Consider the following 13,800-nt stretch of genomic DNA (forward strand, 5'->3'; position numbering starts at 1 on the left):
GCTGGCAATCACTCAGAGACGGATGTGCCAAGGTCACAGCCGAGAGGCAGGTGGCAGCAGAAGGCGACTGACAGAATCATAGAATCATAGAATATCAGGGTTGGAAGGGACCTCAGGAGGTCATCTAGTCCAACCCCCTGCTCAAAGCAGGACCAGTCCCCAATTAAATCATCCCAGCCAGGGCTTTGTCAAGCCTGACCTTAAAAACATCTAAGGAAGGAGATTCCACCACCTCCCTAGGCAACGCATTCCAGTGTTTCACCACCCTCCTAGTGAAAAAGTTTTTCCAAATATCCAACCTGAACCTCCCCCACTGCAACTTGAGACCATTACTCCTCGTTCTGTCATCTGCTACCATTGAGAACAGTCTAGAGCCATCCTCTTTGGAACCCCCTTTCAGGTAGTTGAAAGCAGCTATCAAATCCCCCCTCATTCTTCTCTTCTGCAGACTAAACAATCCCAGCTCCCTCAGCCTCTCCTCATAACTCATGTGTTCCAGTCCCCTAATCATTTTTGTTGCCCTTCGCTGGACTCTCTCCAATTTATCCACATCCTTCTTGTAGTGTGGGGCCCAAAACTGGACACAGTACTCCAGATGAGGCCTCACCAATGTCGAATAGAGGGGGACAATCACATCCCTCAATCTGCTCGCTATGCCCCTACTTATACATCCCAAAATGCCATTGGCCTTCTTGGCAACAAGGGCACACTGCTGACTCATATCCAGCTTCTCGTCCACTGTAACCCCTAGGTCCTTTACTGCAGAACTGCTGCCGAGCCATTCGGTCCCTAGTCTGTAGCTGTGCATTGGGTTCTTCCGTCCTAAGTGCAGGACCCTGCACTTATCCTTATTGAACCTCATCAGATTTCTTTTGGCCCAATCCTCCAATTTGTCTAGGTCCCTCTGTATCCTATCCCTGCCCTCCAGTGTATCAACCACTCCTCCCAGTTTAGTATCATCCACAGTCAGCTGGTGACCGAGTGGCTGGTGCAGCGGTGAGCAGAACGAGCAGCTGGCAGGGCAGCCAACTAGAGCATGTGCTCAGAGGCCAGAGCAAGCCAGATGCCTTCTTCCCCGGGTGGCAGGGGAACTCAAACAGCTGCGCCTCTGAACCCTGGGTCCTCACTGACCCAGGAGAACCCCTGTAAGTGGGGTGTGGTGAGGGAGCAGAGGGGGGCATAGAAAGGGAACTGTTGGTTGTAGATCTCAAGAACATGAGGCGGAAGCTCTGCCCCACGCACTCTGGGTGGGTGTCCTGCTCACAGTTTATGTTTATGAATCTTGTTTGTGGCATTTTCCCTAATTAATGTCGGGTGACTTCCCTCCTTTCTTTAAAAGTTTCTTTGCTACACTCAGACTCTGTGCTTGCGAGAGGGGAAGTTTTGCCTCTCAGAGGTGCCTGGGGTGGAGTGTAATTGTCCCAGGTCACTGCGTGGGGGCTCGAGCCGGTTCTGTGTTGTATCGATGGAAAGGAACCCCCAGGTATTGAACCCAGCCCTGCTTATGGTTGCTGCCAGCTGCACCTGGCAGAAGGGTTCCACAGCCATCAACGGTCCCAGTCTACGCCAGCCTCCCCCCGGGAGAGTCCGTGCCAAGCGCCCGCTGTGTTGAGCCACCTCCTGCTGCAGGGCTTGGGAGTGAGCTCCTGCTATGCTCGCCGACTCCGCACTGGGCAGAGCCAGCCTGTCGCACCAGGGCTGCCCGGCCCAGAGCCCTCACTCACCAGCAAGTGACAAGAACGTGGCTGTCCTGGCTTGTCCGCTGGCTCCGCTCCACCTCCCCCAGCAAGCTGATGATGGTGCCAGGGCATGGGGGGAGTCGCTGCTGCATGGGCCAGTCGTCTACTTGCCAGAACCTGATCTCCAGCGCGGCCTTCTTGGGCTAGTGAGGAGACAGGTGAGGAGGGGAGGAACCGCAGCAGAGTCAGCCTCGGGCAGAAAGGAAAGCCTCACAGTGAGGCTGGTGGGAAATTCAGGGAAGGCTAATGGGCAGAAAGGGGGCAGCCCCAGAGAGGGGAGGGGGCTACATGCCAACAGACCTTTCCACAAGCTCAGCCATTGGCCCCCCAGCCCGAGGACGAGCTATGGGACTGGGACAGGGCCTAAGTCGTGTCAGACCCTCATGCAAACCTGGGGGAGCGACCTTCCCAATGGTGACAGCCTGCGTCTCTGAACAGCCTGGCTCCGGCCCACCACAGAGCCACAAACCAGACTCCAGGAAATGTGGGGCTGGAAGGGACCTTGAGAGGCCGCCAAGTCCAGCCCCCTGCGCTGAGGCAGGGCCGAGTTACCCTAGACCATCCCTGAGAGGGGTTTATCCGACCTGGCCTAGGACCTTCCAGTGACGGGATCCCACAACCTCCCTTGGGAGCCTCTTCCAGAGCTTAACTACCCTGAGAGTCCGAAAGATTTTCCTAATAGCTAATGGACAGCTCCCTTGCTGCAGATCACGCCCATCACTTCCTGTCCTACCTCCAGTGGCCATGGAGAACAATTCATCCCCATCCTCTGTATAACAGCCCATAGCATTTGAAAACTGTTCTCAGGTCCCCCCAGTTTTCTTTCCCCAGCCCTGAACATGCCCAGTTATTCGAACCTTCCCGCACCGGTCAGGTTTTCTCAACTGTCTCTCATGTGTGTTGCTCTCCTCTGGCCTCTCTCCAGCTTGCCCCCCCTTTCCCAAAGCGTGGGGTGCCCAGACTTGGGCACAGGACTGCAGCCAAGGCCTCCCCTGGCCAAGTAGAGCAGGACAGCTGGAAGTTACGATACTGTCTGTGGGCCCTGCCTTCTCTCCAGCCTGGCTGCCGGGCTGCCCTTCGCAGAGGACAGTTCTGAAAGGCGGGACTCACCAACACCCTCCCCGCCCAGTCCCATCCTCTGAGGGGCAGTGATTGCTCTCTAGGCAGGCGAGGGCCCAGCCCTGCTCCGAGGGTCCCACCTGGAGTCCCTCAGGGCCCTGGCCATGCGAGGGTCACCCTCTCAGGGCAGCGATAGCGTCTCTGATCTCGGTGGTCGGATCAGTAGCTAGCCCTGAATCTCAGCTCTGAGCTGGGTCTCCATTGACCTGGGAGCCCTGCTTGGCCACCTCGGGCTCTTCCGGGGACCAGGGCCCTGAGGGCTGATCTCAGAGGAAGACCCAGGACCATCCCAGGGGCAGGGCCTACCTGTTGCCTGTTGGTTACAGCGAGTGTGCGAATGGTGAAGCCAGCTCCCGGCTCCTCTGAGATCAGCTCGACGTGGAAACGGCCGTAAGAGGCCTCTCCGTGCACAGGCCAGAACGCCAGGTATGTCTGGGGAGTGAACACACGGACCTGCTCACAGACGTGTGCTCACGGGGCACGCACGGACCATGTACACGCAGTCACACGCCTAATGCCGGCACACAGAGCAGTGTTCTGATGCACAAAGCATCCCCCACCCCCACATGTGCCCACAGACTGGCCCGGCCAGAGACAGGGCACACACAGCCTGGTGTCCTCACGCATGTACACTCAGACAGCTACAGGAACCTCTGGCGGCTCTAGCCAGGGTCCACAGGTGCAACTGCAACCTCAGCAATCCGGCCAAGATGTGCACCACCATGGATCCCACTCCACGGGCCGGGACCGCGCAGCTCCACTCGGGGCTGGGGACTGGCGGGCGCCCCGGGCGGGGCTCAGGTTACACAGGGCAGCGGGGAGGCGAGCCGGGCTCTTCTACGTGGCTGGCAGGCCGGGGAGCTGCAGCATGGGCTATGGATGGCGGGGGAGCCTGGGCTGCCACAGCTGCATGCCAGGCACCCTGCCGGCAGGGGGGAGCAGAGCGGGAGGTAGCCACCCGACACGCATAGACACACGGCGTATCCCCATCTCTCTGCAGACGGTGCCAGTGTGTGATGGTGAGAGGGGAGTAAGCAACAGAGCCCCAGAGCCAGCCAGACAGACAGACACCATCCCCCATCCCCAACCCCACTCCACACACGACTGCCCCCGCCCTCCCGGAAGCACCCAAGCATCCCTGGCACCCTCCGTTGCCTGGCCTGGATCTGTCCCACCGGGAGTCAGAAAGGCAGCTCTGGGGGCTACAGTGTGGGCAGACAGCCCCACAGCAGGGAGGGACACCCCGTCACTGTGGTGAGGAAGGGAGGTGGGGGTTCTCCTGCAAGCTCCAGCAACTAAGCTGCTCGGATCAGGACCCCTTGTGACGAAGCGGGACTGTTCTTAATGTGTCCTCTGAATACTGCAGGGGTGCCTCAGTTTCCCCTAGGCAGTTCTTAAGTCTCTAGGTGGTGGGATAAGGGGGTGAAATTGTTGCAGAGCAAAGGGCCAGGCTACATAAATGTCCGACACTCTGTCTCCTGGCAACTGATGGCCTGGCCCTTCCCCCCTGCGAGGTGAGAGTTAAAGGGCTGGAGAACAAAGGAATCCGGTGCCCTCCTGGCCCAGGAAAGGAACAAAGCCCAGAGGAGGAGGGGCTGGAGGGTGAGTCAGTTTGGGTCTGGCTGGGACATGGAGTGAAGTGCAGACGTGGTTGTCTTGCTCACTGCCCCCAAAATGGACCCAGCTGAGGGGTCCTGTTCTCTGCACCTGCAAGCTCTGTGTTAGACCATGTTCCTGTCGTCTAATAAACCTCTGTTTTACTGGCTGGCTGAGAGTCCCGTCTGACTGCGGAGTTGGGGGGCAGGACCCTCTGGCTTCCCCAGGACCCCGCCTGAGCGGACTCGCTGTGGGAAGCGCACGGAGGGGCAGAGGAGGCTGAATGCTCCGAGGTCAGACCCAGGAAGGGGGAAGCTGGGTGAGCTGTGTGTCCTGCAGACAGGCTGCTCACAGAGAGGAGACTTCCCCGGAGTCCTGCCTGGCTTCGTAGGGAGCAGTTCCAGAGCATTGCCCGGGGATGCCGTGACACCCCTCCAACCCCCGTTTGTGCTACGAGCCCTCAGCTGGCTACCCCGACCCTCAGCAGGGTGTGCCAGGGCCCTGCTCCGAGATGCTCATGCCCCAGGGCTGGCAGAGCCCAGAGGAGGCCCCGTGTGTGCAGGGGAGATCGCAGCAGGGCGCACAGGGCTGACCTGGTCCAACTCCTCGATGCAGTTCAGCATGACCAGCGCGGTGCAGGTGTAGTCCCAGAGCAGGGCCCAGAAATCCACCAGCGTTTCCCTGAGCGGTAGCTGGGTGACGATGACGTTGTCTTCTTCCGCGTAGGTCTGCAAGACAGACAGACCCGGTGGGAGCCACCAGCCATCTCCCCTGCTTCAGGCACTACCCAAAGCCTTCACCCCTCCAGCCATGCTGCTGGTCCCAGCCCTGCCATGGAGGGGACTGGCCAGGGGCTCTGCCGAGAGGAAGCGTGACCCAAACCCAGGAACACACAGGCTGCCATGCTGCCCCGGACCATCTCCCCCCAGCCCAAGGGGGCCAGCCCAGCTTCAGGCTCTGAGTCCCTCCTGCCCCCAGCCAGAGCCGCCAGGGTCCCCAGCCCAGACACAACGACAGGGCTCACGCTGTGGGGCAGGGCCGCTCCAGGAAGCCAAGGGCAAAGGGGTGGATGCGGCACAGCTCGGCTGTGGGGGGGAGGGCATGAGGCACAGCTGGGCTGGGGGGAGGGGATGCCGCAGAACTGGGCTGTGGTGGGATGGGGGGATGCCGCACAGTTGGGCTGGGGGAGGGCGAGCGGGGAGGGGATGCGGCACAGCTGGGCTGGGGGAAAGGAAAGGGGGAGGGGAAGCAGCACAGCTGGGCTGGGGGAGGGGAAGGGGGAGGGGATGCAGCACAGCTGGGCTGGGGGAGGGGAAAGGGGGAGGGGATGCGGCACAGCTGGGCTGGGGGAGGGAAAGGGGGAGGGGATGCAGCAGCTGGGCTGGGAAGGGAAAGGGGGAGGGGATGCAGCACAGCTGGGCTGGGGGAGGGGAAAGGGGGAGGGGATGCGGCACAGCTGGGCTGGGGGAGGGAAAGGGGGAGGGGATGCAGCAGCTGGGCTGGGAAGGGAAAGGGGGAGGGGATGCGGCACAGCTGGGCTGGGGGAGGGGAAAGGGGGAGGGGATGCAGTACAGCTGGGCTGGGGAAGGGGAAAGGGGGAGGGGATGCAGCACCTGGGCTGGGAAGGGAAAGGGGGAGGTGATGCAGCACAGCTGGGCTGGGGGAGGGGAAAGGGGGAGGGGATGCAGCACAGCTGGGCTGGGGGAAGGGAAAGGGGGAGGGGATGCGGCACAGCTGGGCTGGGGGAGGGGAAAGGGGTAGGGGATGTGGCACAGCTGGGCTGGGGGAGGGGAAGGGGGAGGGGATGTGGCACAGCTGGGCTGGGGGAGGGGAAGGGGGAGGGGATGCGGCACAGCTGGGGGAGGGGAAAGGGGGAGGGGATGCGGCACAGCTGGGCTGGGGGAGGGGAAGGGGGAGGGGATGTGGCACAGCTGGGCTGGGGGAGGGGAAGGGGGAGGGGATGCGGCACAGCTGGGCTGGGGGAGGAAAAGGGGCAGGGGATGCGGCACAGCTGGGGGAGGGGAAAGGGGGAGGGGATGCGGCACAGCTGGGCTGGGGGAGGGGAAGGGGAGGGGATGCAGCACAGCTGGGCTGGGGGAGGGGAAAGGGGGAGGGGATGCGGCACAGCTGGGCTGGGGGAGGAGAAGGGGGAGGGGATGCGGCACAGCTGGGCTGGGGGAGGGGAAGGGGGAGCAGATGCGGCACAGCTGGGCTGGGGGAGGGGAAAGGGGGAGGGGATGCGGCACAGCTGGGCTGGGGGAAGGGAAAGGGGGAGGGGATGCGGCACAGCTGGGCTGGGGGAGGGGAAGGGGGAGGGTATGCGGCACAGCTGGGCTGGGGGAGGGGAAGGGGGAGGGGATGTGGCACAGCTGGGCTGGGGGAGGGGAAGGGGGAGGGGATGCGGCACAGCTGGGCTGGGGGAAGGGAAATGGGGTGGGGATGTGGCACAGCTGGGCTGGGGGAGGGGATGCGGCACAGCTGGGCTGGGGGAGGGGAAGGGGGAGGGGATGCGGCACAGCTGGGCTGGGGGCGGGAAAGGGTGGAGGGGATGCAGCACAGCTGGGCTGGGGGAGGGGAAGGGGGAGGGGATGTGGCACAGGTGGGCTGGGGGAGGGGAAGGGGGAGGGGATGTGGCACAGCTGGGCTGGGGGAGGGGAAAGGGGCAGGGGATGCGGCACAGCTGGGCTGGGGGAGGGGATGCGGCACAGCTGGGCTGGGGGAGGGGAAAGGTGGAGGGGATGCGACACAGCTGGGCTGGGGGAAGGGAAAGGGGGAGGGGATGTGGCACAGCTGGGCTGGGGGAGGGGATGCGGCACAGCTGGGCTGGGGGAAGGGAAAGGGGGAGGGGATGTGGCACAGCTGGGCTGGGGGAGGGGATGCAGCACAGCTGGGCTTGGAGAGGGGAAGGGGGAGGGGATGCGGCACAGCTGGGCTGGGGGAGGGGAAGGGGAGGAGATGCGGCACAGCTGGGCTGGGGGAGGGGAAGGGGGCGGGGATGCGGCACAGCTGGGCTGGGGGAGGGGAAGGGGAGGGGATGCGGCACAGCTGGGCTGGGGGAGGGGAAGGGGGCGGGGATGCAGCAATGCTGGGCTGGGGGAGGGGAAGGGGAGGGGATGCGGCACAGCTGGGCTGGGGGAGGAGAAGGGGGAAGGGATGCAGCACAGCTGGGCTGGGGGAGGAGAAAGGGGGAGGGGATGCGGCACAGCTGGGCTGGGGGAGGGGAAAGGGGGAGGGGATGCGGCACAGCTGGGCTGGGGGAGGGGAAGGGGGAGGGGATGCGGCACAGCTGGGCTGGGGGAGGGGAAGGGGGCGGGGATGCAGCAATGCTGGGCTGGGGGAGGGGAAGGGGAGGGGATGCGGCACAGCTGGGCTGGGGGAGGAGAAGGGGGAAGGGATGCAGCACAGCTGGGCTGGGGGAGGAGAAAGGGGGAGGGGATGCGGCACAGCTGGGCTGGGGGAGGGGAAAGGGGGAGGGGATGCGGCACAGCTGGGCTGGGGGAGGGGAAGGGGGAGGGGATGCGGCACAGCTGGGCTGGGGGAGGGGAAGGGGGAGGGGATGCGGCACAGCTGGGCTGGGGGAAGGGAAAGGGGGAGGGGATGCGGCACAGCTGGGCTGGGGGAGGGGAAAGGGGGAGGGGATGCGGCACAGCTGGGCTGGGGGAAGGGAAAGGGGGAGGGGATGCGGCACAGCTGGGCTGGGGGAGCGGATGCGGCACAGCTGGGCTGGGGGAGGGGAAGGGGGAGGGGATGCGGCACAGCTGGGCTGGGGGAGGGGAAGGGGAGGGGATGCGGCACAGCTGGGCTGGGGGAGGGGAAGGGGGGGGGTGCGGCAATGCTGGGCTGGGGGAGGGGAAGGGGAGGGGATGCGGCACAGCTGGGCTGGGGGAGGGGAAGGGGGAGGGGATGCGGTGCAGGGGACTGAAGCTGATCCGTGGGGACCATCTCCTGGTGCCGAGGCCGGTGTGTGGGGGAGTCCCAAGGGAAGCCTGGTGCTCAGCAGCCCCAACGGTTGCAGGTGGTGCCGTGGCACACAGTCTGAAGGGCTGGGGCTGGGGCGCTCCGGGGGCTCGCTGCTCGCGCCCACGCTCGGGCCAGACGGAGCCTTACGCCAACAAAGACTGCGTTGATGTAGCCGGGCGAGCCGTCCGCTTTCAGGGAGGACATCAGGATGGGGCGGCTGCAATCCGCTGGGAGGGGAAGGAAGGAGAGAGGGCGTGTCTGAGCCAGGCGGTCTGCACACAGGTACCTCACCCGGGCGGGAGCCCCCGGCGGGGGCCGAGAAGCACCGTGTGCAGCTGCGCCCAGCCCCCCAAAGCTCACAGGGCCTGTGCCTGGGGCCTGGCCCAGCGGCGCTGCGGAGGAGCAGACCCCTTCCGCTTCCAGTGTCACGGCCTCAGCGCTCGCCGCACACCGTGCAGGGGCAGGATGCTGGTGGCACGGGGTGAGGGTCTCAGCTGGTGGATGCTGGGCGGGGCTGGGCCATGAACGCAGAGATCTGGCCGGCGCCCTTGGCAGAGGACTGCCTGGGAGCTCTCCCAGCCGGGGACAGGGGCTGGGAGGGCTGAGAGGCACAGCACTCCCTGGGCTGCGAGTCTCCACAGACACCTGCCAGGGCCTCGGGAAAGCCAGGTCCCTGCGGGCTCCCGGGCCATGGTGCCCACACAGTGCCCCAGGCTAGGCCTGGCCCCACCGTGTTACCTGGCAGGATCGCCGCCTTGCGGTTCTTGGGCTGGTTTCTGGGCTGCTGGGCCTCCTTGCATGGGGAGAGCTGGAACAGTTCGGAAAACTTCTGCAAGGCCTGCAGAGCAGGAGGGTGCAGCAGCGTCAGCTCCCAGCCGTGGCTCCCTGCTCCCACCTGAGACCCGACAGCACCATGCCCACGGCCTGCCTCCACGCTGCAACTCAGTTGCCCCGGGCCTGACAGGGCGGACTGAGGGGTCATGCCACGGAGTGGATCCCACCCGACTCTCCAGGGGCCGGGCCCCGTGGGCCAACGTGGAGCAGCAAGCATGAGGGGGACTCTGCTGTTCAACACGTCAGCAGAGGGGCTGGCAGAGTGGTCCCTCCTCACTGCACACAGCTGCCTCCCAGGCAGCCCAGAGAAGTGCAAGGCAAGTCCATCTCAGGCAGAGCTGGGTTCCAGTGCTTGGCCTGCACCAGGATCGTCAGCACCAATCCCATTGCAGGATCCTTGTAATAAGCAACAGCCTGGGATGCTGAGCCCCCGACACGTCCCACGGAGCTACCGACACGTCCCACAGCCCGGGAAACGCTGCTCCCGGACGACACGGAGCAACCGACACGTCCCACGGCCCGGGAAACACTGCTCCCGGACGACACGGAGCAACCGACACGTCCCACAGCCCGGGACACGTTGCTCCGGGACGACACGGAGCAACCGACATGTCCCACGGCCTCGGAAATGCTGCTCCCGGACGACACGGAGCAACCGACACATCCCACAGCCCGGGAAACGCTGCTCCCGGACGACACGGAGCAACCGACACGTCCCACAGCCCGGGAAACGCTGCTCCCGGACGACACGGAGCAACGGACACGTCCCACGGCCCGGGACACGCTGCTCCCGGACGACACGGAGCAACCGACATGTCCCACAGCCCGGGAAACGCTGCTCCCGGACGACACGGAGCAACCGACACGTCCCACAGCCCGGGAAATGCTGCTCCCGGACGACACGGAGCAACTGACACGTCCCACGCCCCGGGACACGCTGCTCCCGGACGACACGGAGCAACCGACACGTCCCACGGCCCGCGAAACGCTGCTCCCGGACGACACGGAGCAACCGACACGTCCCACGGCCCGGGAAACGCTGCTGCCGGACGACACGGAGCTACCGACACGTCCCACGGCCCGGGAAACGCTGCTCCCGGACGACACGGAGCAACCGACACGTCCCACGGCCCGGGAAACGCTGCTCCCGGACGACACGGAGCAACCGACATGTCCCACGGCCCGGGAAACGCTGCTCCCGGACGACACGGAGCAACCGACACGTCCCACTGCCCGGGAAACTCTGCTCCCGGATGACACGGAGCAACCGACACGTCCCACGTCCCGGGAAACACTGCTCCCGGATGACACGGAGCAACCGACATGTCCCACGGCCCGGGAAATGCTGCTCCCGGAGGACACGGAGCAACCGACACATCCCACAGCCTAGGAAACGCTGCTCCCGGACGACACGGAGCAACCGACACGTCCCACAGCCCGGGAAACGCTGCTCCCGGACGACACGGAGCAACCGACACGTCCCACAGCCCGGGAAACGCTGCTCCCGGACGACACGGAGCAACCGACACGTCCCACAGCCCAAGAAACGCTGCTCCCGGACGACACGGAGCAACCGACACGTCCCACAGCCCGGGAAACACTGCTCCCGGACGACACGGAGCAACCGACATGTCCCACGGCCCGGGACACGCTGCTCCCGGACGACACGGAGCAACCGACATGTCCCACGGCCCGGGAAATGCTGCTCCCGGATGACACGGAGCAACCGACACGTCCCACGGCCCGGGACACGCTGCTGCCGGACGACACGGAGCAACCGACATGTCCCACGGCCCGGGAAATGCTGCTCCCGGACGACACGGAGCAACCGACACGTCCCACGGTCCGGAAAACGCTGCTCCCGGACGACACGGAGCAACCGACACGTCCCATGGCCAGGGAAACGCTGCTCCCGGACGACACGGAGCTACCGACACATCCCACAGCCTGGGAAATGCTGCTCCCGGACGACACGGAGCAACCGAGACGTCCCATGGTCCGGAAAAGGCTGCTCCCGGACGACACGGAGAAACTGACACGTCCCACGGCCAGGGAAACACTGCTCCCGGACGACACGGCGCAACTGACATGTCCCACGGCCCGGGAAACCTGCTCCCGGACGACACGGAGCAACCGACACGTCCCACGGCCCGGGAAACGCTGCTCCCAAACAACACGGAGCAACCAACACGTCCCACAGCCCGGGAAACGCTGCTCCCGGACGACACGGAGCTACCGACACGTCCCACGGCCCGGGAAACGCTGCTTCTGGATGACACGGAGCAACCGACACGTCCCACGGCCCGGGAAACGCTGCTTCCGGATGACACGGAGCAACTGACACGTCCCACGGCCAGGGAAACGCTGCTCCCGGACAACACGGAGCAACCGACACGTCCCACGGCCCGGGAAACGCTGCTCCCGGACGACACGGAGCAACCGACACGTCCCACGGCCCGGGAAACGCTGCTCCCGGATGACACGGAGCTACCGACACGTCCCACGGCCCGGGAAACGCTGCTCCCGGACGACACGGAGCAACCGACGCATCCCACAGCCTGGGAAACGCTGCTCCCAAACGACACGGAGAAACCGACACGTCCCACGGCCCGGGAAACGCTGCTCCCGGACGACACGGAGCAACCGACACGTCCCACAACCCGGGAAACGCTGCTCCCAAACAACACGGAGCAACCGACACGTCCCACAGCCCGGAAAACGCTGCTCCCAGACGACACGGAGCAACCGACATGTCCCACAGCCCGGGAAACGCTGCTCCCGGACGACACGGAGCAACCGACATGTCCCACGGCCCGGGAAACCTGCTCCCGGATGACACGGAGCAACCGACACGTCCCACGGCCCGGGAAACGCTGCTCCCAAACAACACGGAGCAACCAACACGTCCCACAGCCCGGGAAACGCTGCTCCCGGACGACACGGAGCTACCGACACGTCCCACAGCCTGGGAAACGCTGCTCCCAAACGACACGGAGAAACCGACACGTCCCACGGCCCGGGAAACGCTGCTCCCGGACGACACGGAGCAACCGACACGTCCCACAACCCGGGAAACGCTGCTCCCAAACAACACGGAGCAACCGACACGTCCCACAGCCCGGAAAACGCTGCTCCCAGACGACACGGAGCAACCGACATGTCCCACAGCCCGGGAAACGCTGCTCCCGGACGACACGGAGCAACCGACACGTCCCACGGCCCGGGAAACCTGCTCCCGGATGACACGGAGCAACCGACACGTCCCACGGCCCGGGAAACGCTGCTCCCAAACAACACGGAGCAACCAACACGTCCCACAGCCCGGGAAACGCTGCTCCCGGACGACACGGAGCTACCGACACGTCCCACGGCCCGGGAAACGCTGCTTCTGGATGACACGGAGCAACTGACACGTCCCACGGCCCGGGAAACGCTGCTTCCGGATGACACGGAGCAACCGACACGTCCCACGGCCAGGGAAACGCTGCTCCCGGACAACACGGAGCAACCGACACGTCCCACGGCCCGGGAAACGCTGCTCCTGGACGACACGGAGCAACCGACATGTCCCACGGCCTCGGAAATGCTGCTCCCGGACGACACGGAGCAACCGACACATCCCACAGCCCGGGAAACGCTGCTCCCGGACGACACGGAGCAACCGACACGTCCCACAGCCCGGGAAACGCTGCTCCCGGACGACACGGAGCAACCGACACGTCCCACAGCCCGGGAAACGCTGCTCCCGGACGACACGGAGCAACGGACACGTCCCACGGCCCGGGACACGCTGCTCCCGGACGACACGGAGCAACCGACATGTCCCACAGCCCGGGAAACCTGCTCCCGGACGACACGGAGCAACCGACACGTCCCACAACCCGGGAAACGCTGCTTCCGGATGACACGGAGCAACCGACACGTCCCACAGCCCGGGAAACGCTGCTCCCAGACGACACGGAGCAACCAACAGGTCCCACAGCCCGGGAAACGCTGCTCCCGGATGACACGGAGCAACTGATACGTCCCACGGCCCGGGAAACGCTGCTCCCGGACGACACGGAGCAACCGACATTTCCCACAGCCCGGGAAACGCTGCTCCCGGATGACACGGAGCAACTGACACGTCCCACGGCCCGGGAAACGCTGCTCCCGGACGACACGGAGCAACCGACACGTACCACGGCCCGGGAAACGCTGCTCCCGGACGACACGGAGCAACCGACACGTCCCATGGCCCGGGAAACGCTGCTCCCGGACAACACGGAGCAACCGACACGTCCCACGGCCCGGGAAATGCTGCTCCCAAACGACACGGCGCAACCGACACGTCCCACGGCCCGGGAAACGCTGCTTGCGGACGACACAGAGCAACCGACACGTCCCACGGCCCGGGAAACGCTGCTGCCGGACGACACGGAGCAACCGACACGTCCCACGGCCCGGGAAACGCTGCTCCCGGACGACACGGAGCAACCGACACGTCCCACAACCCGGGAAACGCTGCTCCCAAACAACACGGAGCAACCGACACGTCCCACAGCCCGGAAAA

General features: G+C 65.1%; 1 protein-coding gene across 1 annotated transcript in view; it reads right to left on the reverse strand.

Moving 5' to 3' along the window:
- Nucleotides 1-13,800, reverse strand: part of LOC311521354 (receptor-type tyrosine-protein phosphatase T-like) — a 97,883-nt gene that overhangs the window by 3,838 nt on the left and 80,245 nt on the right. Inside the window, exons 28-32 of the mRNA XM_084629633.1 lie at nt 9,153-9,252; nt 8,562-8,641; nt 5,048-5,182; nt 3,165-3,290; nt 1,725-1,882 (exon numbers count right to left, since the gene is read on the reverse strand). Of these exons, the coding sequence (XP_084485759.1) occupies nt 1,725-1,882; nt 3,165-3,290; nt 5,048-5,182; nt 8,562-8,641; nt 9,153-9,252 (599 nt within the window). The remainder of the gene's footprint in view (nt 1-1,724; nt 1,883-3,164; nt 3,291-5,047; nt 5,183-8,561; nt 8,642-9,152; nt 9,253-13,800) is intronic.

The sequence above is a fragment of the Lepidochelys olivacea genome (assembly GCF_965140295.1).
Source record: "Lepidochelys olivacea isolate rLepOli2 genome assembly, chromosome: 5".
Lineage (NCBI taxonomy): Eukaryota > Metazoa > Chordata > Testudines > Cheloniidae > Lepidochelys > Lepidochelys olivacea.